This window comes from Hypomesus nipponensis, chromosome 20 (assembly GCF_054491055.1).
Source record: "Hypomesus nipponensis isolate SF chromosome 20, ASM5449105v1, whole genome shotgun sequence".
NCBI classification, from domain to species: domain Eukaryota; kingdom Metazoa; phylum Chordata; class Actinopteri; order Osmeriformes; family Osmeridae; genus Hypomesus; species Hypomesus nipponensis.
Genome location: NC_140380.1, coordinates 3933163 through 3948383, shown reverse-complemented (window position 1 = coordinate 3948383; position 15221 = coordinate 3933163). Strand labels below are relative to the sequence as shown.

The 15221-nt window shown below is 47.3% G+C and overlaps 1 protein-coding gene across 1 annotated transcript; it reads left to right on the top strand.

Moving 5' to 3' along the window:
• The first annotated feature begins 1704 nt into the window (after window positions 1-1704).
• Window positions 1705-14080, top strand: nsg2 (neuronal vesicle trafficking associated 2). Its single transcript, XM_084684086.1, has 5 exons — window positions 1705-1914; window positions 2388-2559; window positions 5891-6001; window positions 13310-13420; window positions 13585-14080. Exons 2-5 carry the CDS (start codon window positions 2431-2433, stop codon window positions 13789-13791), a joined length of 558 nt encoding a protein of 185 aa, XP_084540212.1. The 5' UTR covers window positions 1705-1914; window positions 2388-2430; the 3' UTR covers window positions 13792-14080.
• The last annotated feature ends 1141 nt before the right edge of the window (window positions 14081-15221 follow it).

The window sequence follows — 15221 nt, the reverse complement described above, 5'->3', positions numbered from 1 at the left end:
AATTTAAAAGTTACATGTGATACACACATAGGCAAACGCACACCCCAGGTTTACATAGAAAGTACACACATTTAACAATCATAGGATTGACTAAACAGGAACGTTTTTAATCTAGTTTTAAATGTCAAAACAGTATCAGCCTCCCTAATTGAAACAGGTAATTTGTTCCAGAGAAGAGGTGCTCTATATGAGAACGCCCTACCTCCAGCAGTTTTTTTCTTAATTTTGGGTATTACCAGATAGCCGGCATCTTGAGATCTTAGAGCTCACACGCACATGCGCATATTGTGTACAGCTATCCTACCAGTCCCATTCAAATTCAGATTTTCCCTAACCCTTATCTTAACCCTAACTATAATCCAAAAATCGAACATAAATCCTAACCCTAGCTCCTAACGATAAAACCATTCCTATCTCCTAACCCCAATCCTTGATGTAATTCTAACACTAAACATTTACGTTTAGTCATTTAGCAGACACTCTTATCCAGATTAACTTGGAGTAAGTACAGGGACATTCCCCGCCCCAAGGCAAGTATGGTGAAGTGCCTTGCCCGAAGATACGTCATTTGCATGGCCAGGAATCAAACCAACAACCTTCTTATTAATAGCCCGATTCCCTAACCGCTCAGCCATCTGAACCCCCTTATACTCCCTAGAAATTGCTATTAAAATGTTGGGGACCAAGGACATTTCCCAAGAAGATAAATCTGATCTCAGTTTAAGTCTCCACAAAGGTTCTTAAAGCCACAACACACATTGTCACACACAGAGATGTGTATAAGAAATATGAGTCAGTCAAATGTGTGAGACTCAGTACACAGAAGCAGAGCAAAACCTCATTCAGACCTAACACTAAGTACACTGAAGCAGAGCAATACCTCTTTCAGACCAGAGACTCAGAACTGAATCAGAGCAAAGCTTCATTCAGACCTGAGCACTAAAGAGTTATGGACTGTGTAATAAACAATGTTTACTTTGCTGTTCACATAGGCCTACTAGTTTAAACCAGATACATAATGTACATTGTTTACATACCATGGGTTACATTGTTTTTGTGCAGAGTACATATATCTTGCATTCTCATTCCCTTCTGCTTTCCATAGGTCTTCACTGTTGAAAAAAGCTCAAACTCACATGGTTCCATCGTAAATACCTATTATGTGTTATTGACAATAAACCTGAACTTGAACTGCAGTGTTTTGTGTTGGACTTCTGTCATTCTGGAAGCTGTGCATTTACGCCCCCTTGTGATCTAGTTGACGACACTGTCATTGTTGCACTCTGCCCAGAAGCTGAAATGGGTTTCCTTTGCACTGGGCCTGGTAATTATGTGAGTTATGCTGTGCTTGGTATATAGGCTACGACCGTTACTTGACTTTAACCACTTGAGTTGCGTCAGAAGTAAATATTTCTGATCCTTGACTTTCTACTTTAGAAAAAGGCGTCTGTTGAATCATTTAAATGTCAAAATATGATGTCAAGATCTATAAAGAATGTGTGCTCCTCGCTTTGCACCTCTGAAATCCATATGGAGGAACTGACAGCGCTCGCGTTTGCAAGTCATTGTCTGTAGAGGGCGGTAAATATTCAGATAAAAAACTGGACGAACGTGCCCTCAGACAGGCAAACATGTTGTATTCGATAGAAAACCACCCTAGCGGAACCATCGTCAACAGCAGACAGCAAGGGAAAGCTGTGGTTGGCTAGGAGGCTAGGTTACCTAGGGAGACGGCCAGCCAGCCAGCCAGTCCGTCCTCCGCGCTCTCATCAGCACCATTGGCGATAGACTCCGCGACCGACACCGCGTCTACACCCGACCCTCCGCACTCTGCTCTGCGCTTCTCTTATCTTGTCGTTGTGTTATCATCGACAGACAAAATAAAGGAAACTTCAAGAGGGGACAATTGAAGACGTAAGTAGTCGTTTGTTTGTTTGTTTAAAGGGTGTTCATGTGCAGGTTAGAGGATGAACGGAGCAGGTGAGATGTAGCTTTCTGCTGGGAGCCAAAAGCACAGGATTCGGTGTCTGGTTGCCGTTCCCGGGCGCGGTGCAATACGATAATATATATTTTAGCTTTTTTTTGCCTGCATGATGAGAATCAAAAACGCAGCTGGAAGGTCGCATCATAAGCTCTTATTTAAACACAGATATGTAAATAAATGTTCGTTTTTTCTGCTGTTTGCTTGGTTACGTTCCATTCTCATTCCTACAGTGTACCTGGCAACAAAATATCAAGTGTCCTATTTTCTTAAAACTACGCATGTAGCTGTGAAGCCACCTTTGTAGTTATTGGCCGATTAGTTAGGCCTATTTGTTTTAGTTAGTAGGAACCGATTTATTGGGTTATAACTCGTCTTAACAGCCTCCCATGATTTATTTCCACAGGATTTTTCTCGGAAAGGTGTTAGTTGAATTTCAGACGCTGAAGATGGTTAAATTGGGGAGTAACCTACAAGATAAGGGCGCCAAAGCTGTAAGCGTAGAGGACGGCTTCCAGAACGTTCCCCTGATCACGCCGCTGGACGTCGGTAACCTGCACTGCCAAGCACCTGATAAGGTACGGTAATCGGTGGACGTCTCTCTCTCTCTCTCTCTCTCTCTCTCTCTCTCTCTCTCTCTCTCTCTCTCTCTCTCTCTCTCTCTCTCTCTCTCTCTCTCTCTCTCTCTCTCTCTCTCTCTCTCTCTCTCTCTCTCTCTCTCTCTCTCTCTCTCTCTCTCTCTCTCTCTCTGTCTTTCCGACGGCAGTCATGCCAACCTTTACCGGTGTCCTTCCCCGAGCATCATTACGTAAAAAACAACAAACAGAAGCATCCCTCCTTTCCTCTCCCGGTCCCCCGCGGCCTTTGTCTCACAGCGCAGATTAGAGCAGATTTGGAGCGCAGAGGGGGGGTTAGAGAGGGGGGAGGGGGAAGATGCCATTTGAGTCTTTTTCGTACCAGTCGCATGGCTGCTGTGATCTGGAGTGTCTGTTGTTAGACCTTCCGTGCTATTGATGGAGCATTTTTTTAAACAAGTGGCAAAGGAAAACGTATAGCCTATTAGAAATTATATTAGAAAGTGCCACAAAACATTAAATAGTTGCGGAATCACGAGGTTTTCTGCCAACCTTTTTCCCGCAACTGTTAATTGCGTCTTAATCGAAAAAAGGAATACATTCTCTTGTTCATTAAAGCGTCACCAACACCATTCTTCGATTACACCCCCATGTACAGGAGAACAAAACACAGTATCTGAACACTGATCTGTTCTGTTACATTTGACATTCTCAATGAACAGTCTCCTGTTCCTTGACTATAGGTAGTTGTAGGCTACTGCAATTAAAGAATAGTTAAAGTGTGCCAAGATATAGTCATAGTGTATTTAGAGTACTGTTAGACAATAGTTAATAAATCTTGCACACATAACCACATCTCAGCTACCCATAATAAAATACTATATCTTACTATATCTTATGTCTTACTACAGTTCAACAACAACATCTCAACCACAGTGTGTTGATGTGGCAGAGGATACAGAGCGTGTGTTCTCCGGTGTGTGACAGTGAGGATATGCTGAGACTACCCCAAGCAGCCCTTCCTCTTTCTCTCATAACACTCACAGGCAGGATTAAGCCTAATCCTAGGCTGGATTATCCACCACTGGAAATCATTGTTAGTCTAGGACTAGTGGCAATGTGCCTGTGTGTATCTGTGTGTGTGTGTGTGTGTGTAGGGGGGGGGTCTGTTTGTGTACATATTTGTGTGTGTGTGCGTTTTTGTTTGTGTGTGTGTGTTTCTGCCTGTGTCAGCAGTCAGAGAAGGCAGGGAACCAGGCGGTCAGTAGGCAGAGGACCAGGCAGTCAGAGAACCAGGCAGTTAGAGAACCAGGCAGTCAGAGAACCAGGTGATCAGAGTACCAGACGGTTAGGCAGAGAACCAGGGCATCATAACACTGTGTGCTCTACTTAGCCATTCTATGAAGGCAGTAATTACTAGTGATTAGAGTTGCCATGCTCATAGATTTCCCCCTGTGTGGTTGTGATAGAAAGAGAGAGAGGATGTTTGTATGTGTGGTATATGTGGGTGTGATCTGTGTGTCTGTGTTTAAATGTGTTTGAGTGTGTGTGTGGTATGTGTGTGTGGGTGCCTGTAACCTTTGAGGAGGAGTAGAGTGTTTATCCTTAACAAGGAATAGAAAGGATATATAAGGGGAGGGGCACGAAGAGAGAGGGGGGGAGAGGGAGAGAGAGGGAGGGAGGGAGGATCGAGAGAAGGTTCGAGAGAAAAGGAAAGGGAGGAACAGAGACAGAAAAAGAAAGAGAAAGTTGGAGAGACAGAGGGAGGGAGACAGAGATGAACTTAAAGAAAGGAAGAGAGAGACAGGGGAGAGGGACGGAGGGGAAGAGAGAGAAACAGAGAGAGGGAGGGACAGAAAGAGAGAGGGAGAGAGGGGAATATAGTTAGAGTGTAGTTGTACTGCAATTGAAGAATAGTTAAGGTGTAGTAAGGGGTAAGACATAGTCATAGTGAGTTTGGAGTACTGTTAGATTATAGGTAAGTATAGCTTGCACACGTCTACATACATCACACATACACTCACACACACAAACACACTTATTTTACACACACACACACACACACACACACACACACACACACACACACACAGCCATACTCTCAGACTGCAGTGTACCTCCTCCAGAATGAGAAATGAACCAGCCAATCATCATGATAACAGGCTTCTTCAGATCACACAAGAAAGCCACCAGGAGACAGCCGAGTAATTCAGGAGGAAAATGAACTGTCAAGGTGATTGGATGAGGGGCGGGGATTGTGCTTCACATGACAAGTGGCTTCTTGTTGTCATGGGGACGTGAGAAGGAAGTGGTGTAAGGACATAGGAGGGTGTCAAGATTCTGGAAATACTCTTATCTACCTATCTATCTATCCTTCCACCCTCCCTCTCCCTCTTCCTGTTCTCCCTCTCTCTTTCTCTCTCCCATAGAAATTGGGTTTCCAAAGCACATGTCCTCCCCCTTCTTGTGGGCCAGTTGACAAAATTGTAAATGTTTGGCAGTGGGTGTTTAATGGAACAACCATTGAAGTCTGCAACGTTTTCTAAAGTAGCCACTATGTCATACTTCTGCCACAGTCTTTGTGTTATCACAGAGGTGAATAGAGACTAGACAGTATAGACAAGTGACAAACACTTGGCCAAACTCCCTGGGCTGGTATACAGGACAGGGATAAAAGATCAATGTACTGTGAGGACGTTGGTAAGATGTATGTATTGGTCTGTTGTTGTTTGTTGTTGATGCTGTTGTTGTTGTTGTAGTTGCTATCGTAGTTGTCTGTTTGTTTGCCTGACTTGATGATTATTGCAATGCACACTATGAATTTCAGAAAAGACAAATTAATTTGTATATATATATATATCTATCTCTATCTCCCTCTCTCTTTGCGTTTCTTCCTCCCTCCCTCTGTCACTCTCTCCCTCCTCGTCATTCTACTTTCCCTCCTCTTTCTACCATCCCTTTCTTCCACCCACCCCCTCTCTCTCCATTCATCCCTCTCTGTCTTTTGCTCTCTTTATCCATCTCTCCCACTCCCTCTTTCCCTCCCTCTTTCCCTCCCTCTTTCCCTCCTTCTTTCCCTCCCTCCCTCCTTCTTTCCCTCCCTCCCTCCCTCCCTCCTTCTTTCCCTCCCTCCCTCCCTCCCTCCCTCCCTCCCTCCCTCCCTCCCTCCCTCCCTCCCTCCCTCCCTCCCTCCCTCCCTCCCTCCCTCCCTCCCTCCCTCCCTCCCTCCCTCCCTCCCTCCCTCCCTCCCTCCCTCCCTCTCTCGCCATCCTTCCTCTTCTTCTCTCCATCCTTCTCCCTATCCCTCTTTCCCTCCTCCTCCTCTTCTATCCAGGTGGTGGTGAAGACCAGGACTGAGTTCCAGACAGAGAAGAAGAGGCTGAAGGTTCCCAAGGTGGAGGAGTTCACCATCAGCTTCACGGACGGGGTCTCCGAGAGACTGAAGGTACACACACACACACACACACTGAGGCACGCACACTCACTCTCATATGCACGCACACACTCTTACATATACACACACACCAGGGGCGTAGCCGGAATCATCTTTTTGGGCAGGCCTAGAAAAATATGGATGGGCATCTTTTCATTTTTTTTTCTTATCTACTCTGCTGTGCACCCGGTGCATCATTTTTCAGAGATATTTTCTTTTTTGGGTAGGCCTTAGAACACACGCCACTGACACACACACATGTTCTCACACATCCAGTCTTTAGTGTGATGCGTTGTGACAGGGCATATCCAGCTCCACGTTGGTGGATGATAAACTGCTCCTCGACCAAACAGACATTTGGTCTTGCCTGGCCTGACCTTGTTTGGCCTGGTCAAGACACACGCACACAGACGTCAGAGCTCATGTCATTCATTCAAGTGTCTCACATCCTCCTGTGGCACCTTCTCGACCAAACACAAGTTGCCATGGCAGCAGGGCCCCATGCATAAACACGCTTGAGTGTCCTAATAACTGAGAGAGGGTGCATGTGTGTGTGTGTGTACATGTGTGTGTGTGCATTTGCGATCAGATACCGTCATGGAGGCAAACAGGACAAGGGAGAGAGGATAGAGGATGACGGTGTGTGCGTCTGTATGCATGTGTGTATGTGTGTGTGCACAAGCGTGTGTATGTGTGTGTGTGTGATCTGCACAGTAACATTAGCAGGAGGTTTGCCTGGTGGCCATGTTCAACGTGATCGGCATTAGGATCAGGGTTCAGTGTGAAATTAGCATGTGAGAGGAGAGGAGGAGAAGCGATGACAGAAGGGAGGAAAGAAGAAGAGAGAATGGGAGAGGCAAGGGTAGAGGTAAAGAAAGGAGGAGAGGAGGAGAATTCAGGAGAAAATGGAGATGGTGAGCAGAGCAGAGAGGTATAGAGGAGAGGAAAGGAGCCAGCTTGTGAAAGTTATTTGAGGAAGCTGACAAGCAGAGAGATATGTACATATTCTACACGGACACAGGCTGTGAAGCCAGGCTGACACACACACACACACACACACACACACACACACACACACACAGGCCTATGTGAGCAGGATTGTGAGTGATTGAGAGGCAGATTGTCTGTGCCTGCCTGTGTGCTGAAGCAAAGCTGAAAGGCTTGACTGCCCAAGCCTTACCCACGCACACACACGCACACACACACACTCTCTCACACACAAACACACACACACACTTTCTACATCTCTCCTTTCTCCATCCTTTCATTCTGAGCTTTCTTTTGGATGGAGCGTGGTGTATGTGTGACGGATGTGCGTGTGAGTGTTTATATATAAATGTGTGTATGTGATCGTGTGTATGTGTGTGTCAGTGTGTGTGCACGTGTGTGAGTGTGTGTGTGTGTACAAACACTCTTCCACCTACCTGGCCCGTAGCCATGGAGCTATGCCAAGAGCTCCTGACAGCCAATCAGAAAGACCACCTGGGTAAACGCCAGATATTGATTGGGTAATTCACTCAGACATCCATGTCATACATGGGGGGTGGGGGGGGTGGGTGAAAAGGGAGGAGATGTACAGAGATGTGTTGATTTTGAAGGGCTTCTCTCACTGCTGAAATCAATCTCACTATATAGTGAATTTGCCTCTTGTTTTCTCTCTCCAGCCCTCTCTGTCTCCCTCATTCTCTCTCTCTCTCTCTCTCTCTCTCTCTCTCTCTCTCTCTCTCTCTCTCTCTCTCTCTCTCTCTCTCTTTCTCTCTTTCCCGTGGGTGGGTCTCCATGGCACCATGATGTCAGAGCCCTTTTCCCAGAGAAACACTTTTGTTCCCCTCCTCACCTCTCCTCCCCTCACTCATCTCCTCTGTACTCTCCTCTCCTTCCCTCTCCTTTCCTGTGAACGTGTGTTGGTGTGTATGTCTGTGTGTGTTTGTCTGATGTCGGTCTATGTGTTTGTGAACGTATATTTGTGTGCTTTCGTTTATGTCTCTGTGTGTGTGTGTGTGTGTCTGTGTGTGTGAATGCGTGCGTGCCTGCGTGCATGTGTGTGTGCATATGGGTGAGTATGAGGTGTTCCCCGTGGGTATGCCGAGTTCATCTGTCTCAGTCAGAGAATGTCTTCATTAGATCTAACAGTGTGTTTACATGAACACAAACACGCATACACGCATGCACGCGCACACAGACATGCGCACCCACACACAATCACGCTGACATGCACACACGCTGTGCTGTCTCCATGGAGACTGTGCACCATTAGCATGATGATAAATGAGATCCTGGAGAACACCGTCTACTCTAATGCATCTAAATGCGTTCCACTTCTCAATACCGACCTTGTACTCTAATCCCCTCCTCTTCTCCTCCTCTCCTCTCCCTTAGTCTTGATCTGGTTCTGGTTCGGATCTTTTGAGAACTGTAGTGTGTTCTGGTTCTGGTTTTTAGACAGCTGTAATGCGTTCTATTTAAGGTTGTGGTTCTGGTCCTTTACTGTAGGGAGCTGCATCATTAATCCCAGTCAGATAATAATCCCTTCTCTACCTACTGGAGGGATTAAAACGGACGTCAATACCACCACCACCACCACCACCACAATAACATCACCAAAACAAAACTTATCAAAACAACAAATCTCCAACAGCACAAACAATAACCACAACAGGCAAGGAACAGTCACAACACCCAGGTGCACCATGGGAGTAAGGGAAGATGGCGAAGAGCCTCTGTAGCGCCATGTTGGTTTGGGGCGCAGTCATGACCTCATTTACAGATCTCTCTCATACACACATACACACACACACACAACATGTACACAGCCAAACATCCTCACACAGGTACACACACACCACATACATATTGTATGTACACACTGTGACAACCACAGAGTCTGAGTGCTTTGACGTACACAATCTCGAGTCGGAGACAGAAAAAGATGGGTCGCACGGCTTGTGCATGTCAGGACAAACGGAAAGAAAAACACTGAAATCCCAGTAGAGGTTTTTCCTTTGTGTCTTGTCTTCAAGAGCCAAGCTCCTCAAGGATGGTCTACCAGTCCTGCACGTGGGGGGGGAAGAGCAGGAAGGATTTAACTCTCAAACAATATGTTGCCCTAACCCACTCTGAAGCACTCGTTGTCGCTGCCCGCTCTGGTTTGTGGATCGCTGAGAGCTGATGGGCACCAACCAGGCTGTCTGTTAGCAGAGCGTGTCGCAGAAAACTCTGCCCACTCCACCAGCTGGCAGCGCTGTCCCTGGTGCTGGAAGGTTCCGGGGTGGCCTGGTTACGTACACTCGCTGTGTGAACTGGGGTCCAGGGAGGGGACTCCATGACCAACTGCAGTCGGAGTGAGGGGCCTGATTCTAGCCATAACACGATCCTGATGTTTATGGTGAAAAAATGTTTCGCACGGAAGTATAGAACAAGCCTACCGTGAAAATGTTAAACTCAAATTGATGTTGTTGTGTGTGGTGGCAAAGGCCTCAGAAGGAAGTAAATTCAAATGACCAACACAACGGATGCATAATTACACGTCAGATGACTACTGTCAGTCTGCCTGGATAAGACAACCCCGCCCACCCCATTTCCCTGGCCCCCCCATCTCCCTGCCCCCTCCCTCCCCTCCAGCCAGTGAAAAAAGCAGGGTTTGATCCCTTCTTCATAGTTTCCAGTAAAGAACAACAAGCCCTGTTTGAGCAGATAGGAAGTAGAGAGGACGACAGATTAGCCGAACACAAGAACATGGCAGCTGGAAGACTGAGCAGTTGCCAGATTTTTCCTGAGCAGTTGCCCGGTTTGTAAACAGCTCAGCTCAGTAATCAACAGTAGGTGAACACACACACACACATATCTATTAGGTGTACACACACACGTTAGGTGTACACACACATTCAGCAGATTCATAAGCTGTAGCAGTAAGCTAGTAGACACCAGGCTGGTTACTAAGTAAAATCAAATCATATCAAATGTATTTGTATTGGCCTTTTTTCAACAAATGTCACAGAGGGCTTCACGTACGTCAATTGAACACCAACCTAAAAAAATGAAGACTCCCAGGAAAACTCGTTGAGAAAAAATGGAAGAAACCTTGGTAGGAGCAATTCAGAGAGGGATCCCCTCTTCCAGAGACGGTCTGTGATACAGAGTGGTGCAGACCACATGCTGTAAACTGTTATGCAGTAAGAATAGAAATTCAAGTGAACGTTTGCATTGAAATCGGTGGTAAAACACAAATATTCAGAGTTCTGAATCAGCAGAGCATTTGGAGTGCTCTGCATTGGTGTTTGTCAGTTTGAACAGTGGTCATCTACAGGGCTGGGATGAACAGGATCAGCAGAACCCCAACGGGGGGGGTCAGTTGGATGGTCTGGTAGGAGCCAGAAGTTCTGTGTGGTCCATCAGAGGGCATTAGAGACTGATGTCCCTGTTGTCGTCAAGGTCCACAAGATGAAAGGTTCTGCAGTAATCCGTCCTTGGGGCCAGTGTGAGGGTGCAGAACTGTGTCAACTGCCCAGTATGCTCTCTGCTAACCTACCGCCTGAGCTGATCACAAACCTGGCAACCTGTCAGCACAAACCTGGCAACGGGTGGTCTTTAAGCTGCGGACGGCAGACGAAGCCTGTGGCTCAGCATAACCCTACTACAGTATGGGGGGGGGGGAGATTAGAGTCTACAGCTGCTTCTTTAATAACCCCGACTTTTATTGATCATTCATTACTATTACGAGTTCTTAAACAAACTGTGTGGATCGTTCTGGTGCCTGCACAGATAGGAGATTGGTGGAAACGTGTCAAAACGAGGACTGATTGGTCAGGCGTCATGGAGATTAAAGGAATGATAAATCGAGCATGGTCAGCTTGTGAGCTTTCTTCACACGTATCGTGTTCTCAATGTAAGGACAGTGTGTGTGTGTGTGTGTGTGTGTGTGTGTGTGTGTGTGTGTGTGTGTGTGTGTGTGCGTGTGTGTGTGTGTGACAGCAGCTGATGGGTGAGGATGTAGCAGCATGTTTGTGGAGTGGGTGAGGATGGGTGAGGAGGAGGTAATAAAGGGGTAATGAGGGGGTAGGTAGGGGGTGTGGAGGGGTGATGAGGGGGTGTGGAGGGTTGAGGAGGGGGTAAGAAGGGGTGTGGAGGGGGTGTGGAGGGGTGAGGGGGTGTGGAGGGGAGAGGGGGTGTGGAGGGGTGAGGGGGTGTGGAGGGGAGAGGAGGGGGTGTGGAGGGGTGAGGGGGTGTGGAGGGGAGAGGAGGGGGTGTGGAGGGGTGAGGGGGTGTGGAGGGGAGAGGAGGGGGTGTGGAGGGGTGAGGGGGTGTGGAGGGGAGAGGAGGGGGTGTGGAGGGGTGAGGGGGTGTGGAGGGGAGAGGAGGGGGTGTGGAGGGGAGAGGGGGTGTGGAGGGGAGAGGGGGTGTGGAGGGGAGAGGAGGGGGTGTGGAGGGGAGAGGAGGGGGTGTGGAGGGGTGAGGAGGGTGTGGAGGGGAGAGGAGGGGGTGTGGAGGGGAGAGGAGGGGGTGTCGAGCTATGGCAGATTCTCAGTGGGGGAGCTCTTCTACTCTGGGGTCAGGGGTTGATTACATGTCGTATTAACGTTAAGCTTTGCTAATGTGCTCATCTTTTGGTGCTTCTAATGGCTGTGTGTGTGTATGTGAGTGTCTGCGTCTGAAGGACAGCTAAGGGGAGATCTGTCACCAAGTCTGTTGTTAGGGCCTCATTCAACATTATTCAGTCTGCCTCCATCGGTCTGACAATCTCCATTATACTGAAGAGACGAGAGAAGGAAAGAGAAGGAGAGGAGAGGAGTGAGAGGGGGAAAATACTGGATAACAGGAGAGGAGGGGAGCGGAGCGGAGAGAGCAGGGGAGGGGAGGGTAGAGAAAAGAGGAAAGGGTACGTACTGCTAGACTTTGAATCATTCTGCACTGACTGGGTCGAATCTGGGTTGCTGTGTATGCTGAAACAGCTACACACACACAGACACACACACTCTCTCACTCTCTTTTCTTCTCTCTGAAGTCGTAAGCTGACAACACCATTTTAACAATTGTCTCTCAGCTCTCTGTCACACGCATTTGCATAATTTTAATTTAGCGGCCATTCAACCACAGCCAATCAGGGATGAGACAGGAAGCAGGAGAAGCATATCCTGTTAGTGCTTAATGAAGGGGTGTGGTCTGGCACCGACAGACAACTGCAGGCATACATGGAGATGAGAGATGAAGGAGAGAAGGCAGTGGACAGGGGGACTCAAATGGCTGAGCGGTGAGGGAGTCGGGCTAGTAATCAGAAGGTTGCCGAATCGATTCCCCGCCGTGCCAGATGACGTTGTGTCCTTGGGCAAGGCACTTCACCCTACTTGCCTCGGGGGAATGTCCCTGTACTTACTGTAAGTCGCTCTGTATAAGAGCGTCTGCTAAATGATTAAATATTTTTTATGGGGGGACGGGACAGGAGGATGAGAGAGAGAGAGCGTGGAGATGAGGAGGAGGAGATTAGATACAGGAAGACGGAGAGGGAAAGAACGATGAGAGAGGAGAATGTGGAGGTGTTGAGAGGAATACATAAGCTTAACCTGTCAGATAGCTTCACACTTTTCTTTCCATCCCTCTTTTTCTCAGCCATCTCTCGCTCTCATTATATTTACCTTACCTCCTTCCTTCCCATCCTTACCTCCTTCCTTCCTCACCTCTTTCCTTCCTTATCTCCTTACTTCCCTCCGTCCGTCCTTCCGTCCTTCCCTCCCAGATTCCTTCCGTTATTTATTCCCTCCACCTTTGAATTTTTGACTCTCTCTCCCTTTCACTCTCACTCTCCTTTTATCACTCACTCACTCACTCTCTCTTTCTTTCTTTCTTTCTTTCTTTCTTTCTTTCTCTATCTCTCTATATATCTCTCTCTCTCTCTCTCTCTCTCACACACACACACACACACACTCTGTCTCTTTCAGTCTTCTAGGACAGAGCACAAAACAACTTTATTGGTGTGTGTGTTTGTGTGTGTCCACTTTAACAGATGCAGATTGTATTGGTGTCAACCTCAGCTCGTTTGTCATGTGTCACAATAGAACCTTGCCCAAAGCTGTCTGTGACCCCTCTCTCTCTCTCTCTCTCTCTCTCTCTCTCTCTCTCTCTCTCTCTCTCTCTCTCTCTCTCTCTCTCTCTCTCTCTCCCCCCCCCACACAGGCACACATTAACATAAATACACGCACACACATGAAGGTGCACACACACAAAAACACACACAAACCTCAAACTAAGACATTATTTGCAGGAATGTGTGTGGAGTGAGTCTTTGTATATAACCGAGCAGCATGAATATGTGTGTGTGTCCTCCAGGTGACAATCCTGATTGTACTGGCTCTAGCGTTCCTAGCCTGTATTGTCTTCCTGGTGGTGTACAAGGCTTTCACCTACGACCACAGCTGCCCTGACGGATTCATCTACAAGGTGACCCTTGACCCCTGGCCCTTACCCCTCACCCTGCATGATTAGTCTTCCTACCTTCACTAATACAGATCTTCTTTAAACATCCAATATCAAAATGAACTAAAGCTTCTCTCTCTGTACGTGTGTGTGTATGCCTGTGTGTGTACATGTGTGTGTGTGTGCAGCACAAGCGGTGTATCCCAGCCTCTTTGGAAGCCTACTACAATGCCCAGGACGTAAACTCCAGAGGTCGCTTCTACACAATCATCAGCCATTACAGCATGAACAAGCACTCCTCTTCCTCTTCCTCCTCCTCTTCCTCCCATGCCCTGCCACCCTGGATGCCCTCCGGTGCCAACCCCAAACCCCCGGGCACTGACCCTGCCCACTAAGCCTGCCTGGGGAGACACACACACACGTAGGTGTGCACACACACACATAGGTGTACACACACACACACACACGTGTCCACACACACGCGCACACACACATACGTAGGTGTACACACACACACACACGTGTCCACACACACGCACACACACACATACGTAGGTCTACACACACACACACACACACGCACAAACAAATTGTACAAACATTCATGCATACAGTTGATGTGCACACACACATTCAGTTGGTGTGTACAGACACATAGGTTTACACACGCACACACACACACACACACACACGTGTATGTTTACAAGTACATACATACACACACAAACATGTACAGCAGGTGCGCACACCACACACATCTATAGGTGTACAGACACAAACCAAGGTGCATACACACCTATAGTTGCACACACACTCAGCAGATGTACAGACACACACACACACACACACAAATCACTGAACGTAGGTGTGATCCCTCCTAAGCCCCTCTATTCTTTGTCTCTGTTAATCTGCTGTCGGTTTTGCCATCAGAACCTGATAGGAAAATTGGATTTCTCCTGCTGTACAAAGACCCACTAGTTCATGTTGAGAGGGTCTGGTTGAGACTCCAGTTTGTTCAATTTTTCTCGGATATGTGTGACATCAACTCCCCGCAAGTCCCTCTTCACCTCGGTTCTCCTATGGTGATTTATTTGTTGTTGTGAACGCTTTTTTCCAGATATTGTAATGGTGTTAGTTGATGTAGCAATGTGTACCCTCTCCGCTCCTTTCATCCTCACTTTTCTCCTCTCCCCGACTCCTCCACTTCTCTCTTCCTCTTTCCTCCCTTCCTCTTCTCTTCTCTCCTCTCATCTTCTCATCTCATCTCTACTCTACTCCTCGACTCCTTTCTTCTCCTAAGTTTGAAATGAAAATAAAATCAAACAATCACCCTTGTGATCTGTAAATAAAGAGTACCGTGTCTGTTTGTTATTCTGTCTACCTATCTGTCTGTCTACTTGCCTGTCTCTCTGTCTGTCTGTCTTTCTGTCTACATGTCTGCCTGGCTCGCCTGTTTGTTTGTGTAATTAGCAGTTCTAGTCTCTCTATGTCTCTGAATGTCAGACTGCTGGTCAAAGTCTGTAGGGCGGCAGGGAAGAGAGAGAAAGGGAGGAGGGAGGAAGGAGAGGGGGGTCAGGAAGGAGAGAGGGAGGGATTCCATCCTTCAATCCTTTGGTGTCTCTCATCTTTTACTTCTAAGAGCTCCCCTCTCCTCTCTACTGGATACACATACACACACATACACACACATCTTCTAAGTTTGGAAAGTTGTACTAATTAAAGTCACATTCATTTTCAAATTCCAAAGTTGCAGTGTTTGAAGAAAAGGCAGCAGATTGTGGAGGCTGCTTGTTCCTTTTGGATACAAGAACAAAAGAGCCTTGTG

Coding starts and splice junctions, on each gene's coding strand:
- nsg2 (XM_084684086.1), top strand. CDS start 2,431: ATGGTTAAATTGGGGAGTAACCTACAAGATAAGGGCGCCAAAGCTGTA. Junction 2,560..5,890: donor ACTGCCAAGCACCTGATAAG/GTACGGTAATCG, acceptor TCTTCTATCCAG/GTGGTGGTGAAGACCAGGAC. Junction 6,002..13,309: donor GGGTCTCCGAGAGACTGAAG/GTACACACACAC, acceptor TGTGTCCTCCAG/GTGACAATCCTGATTGTACT.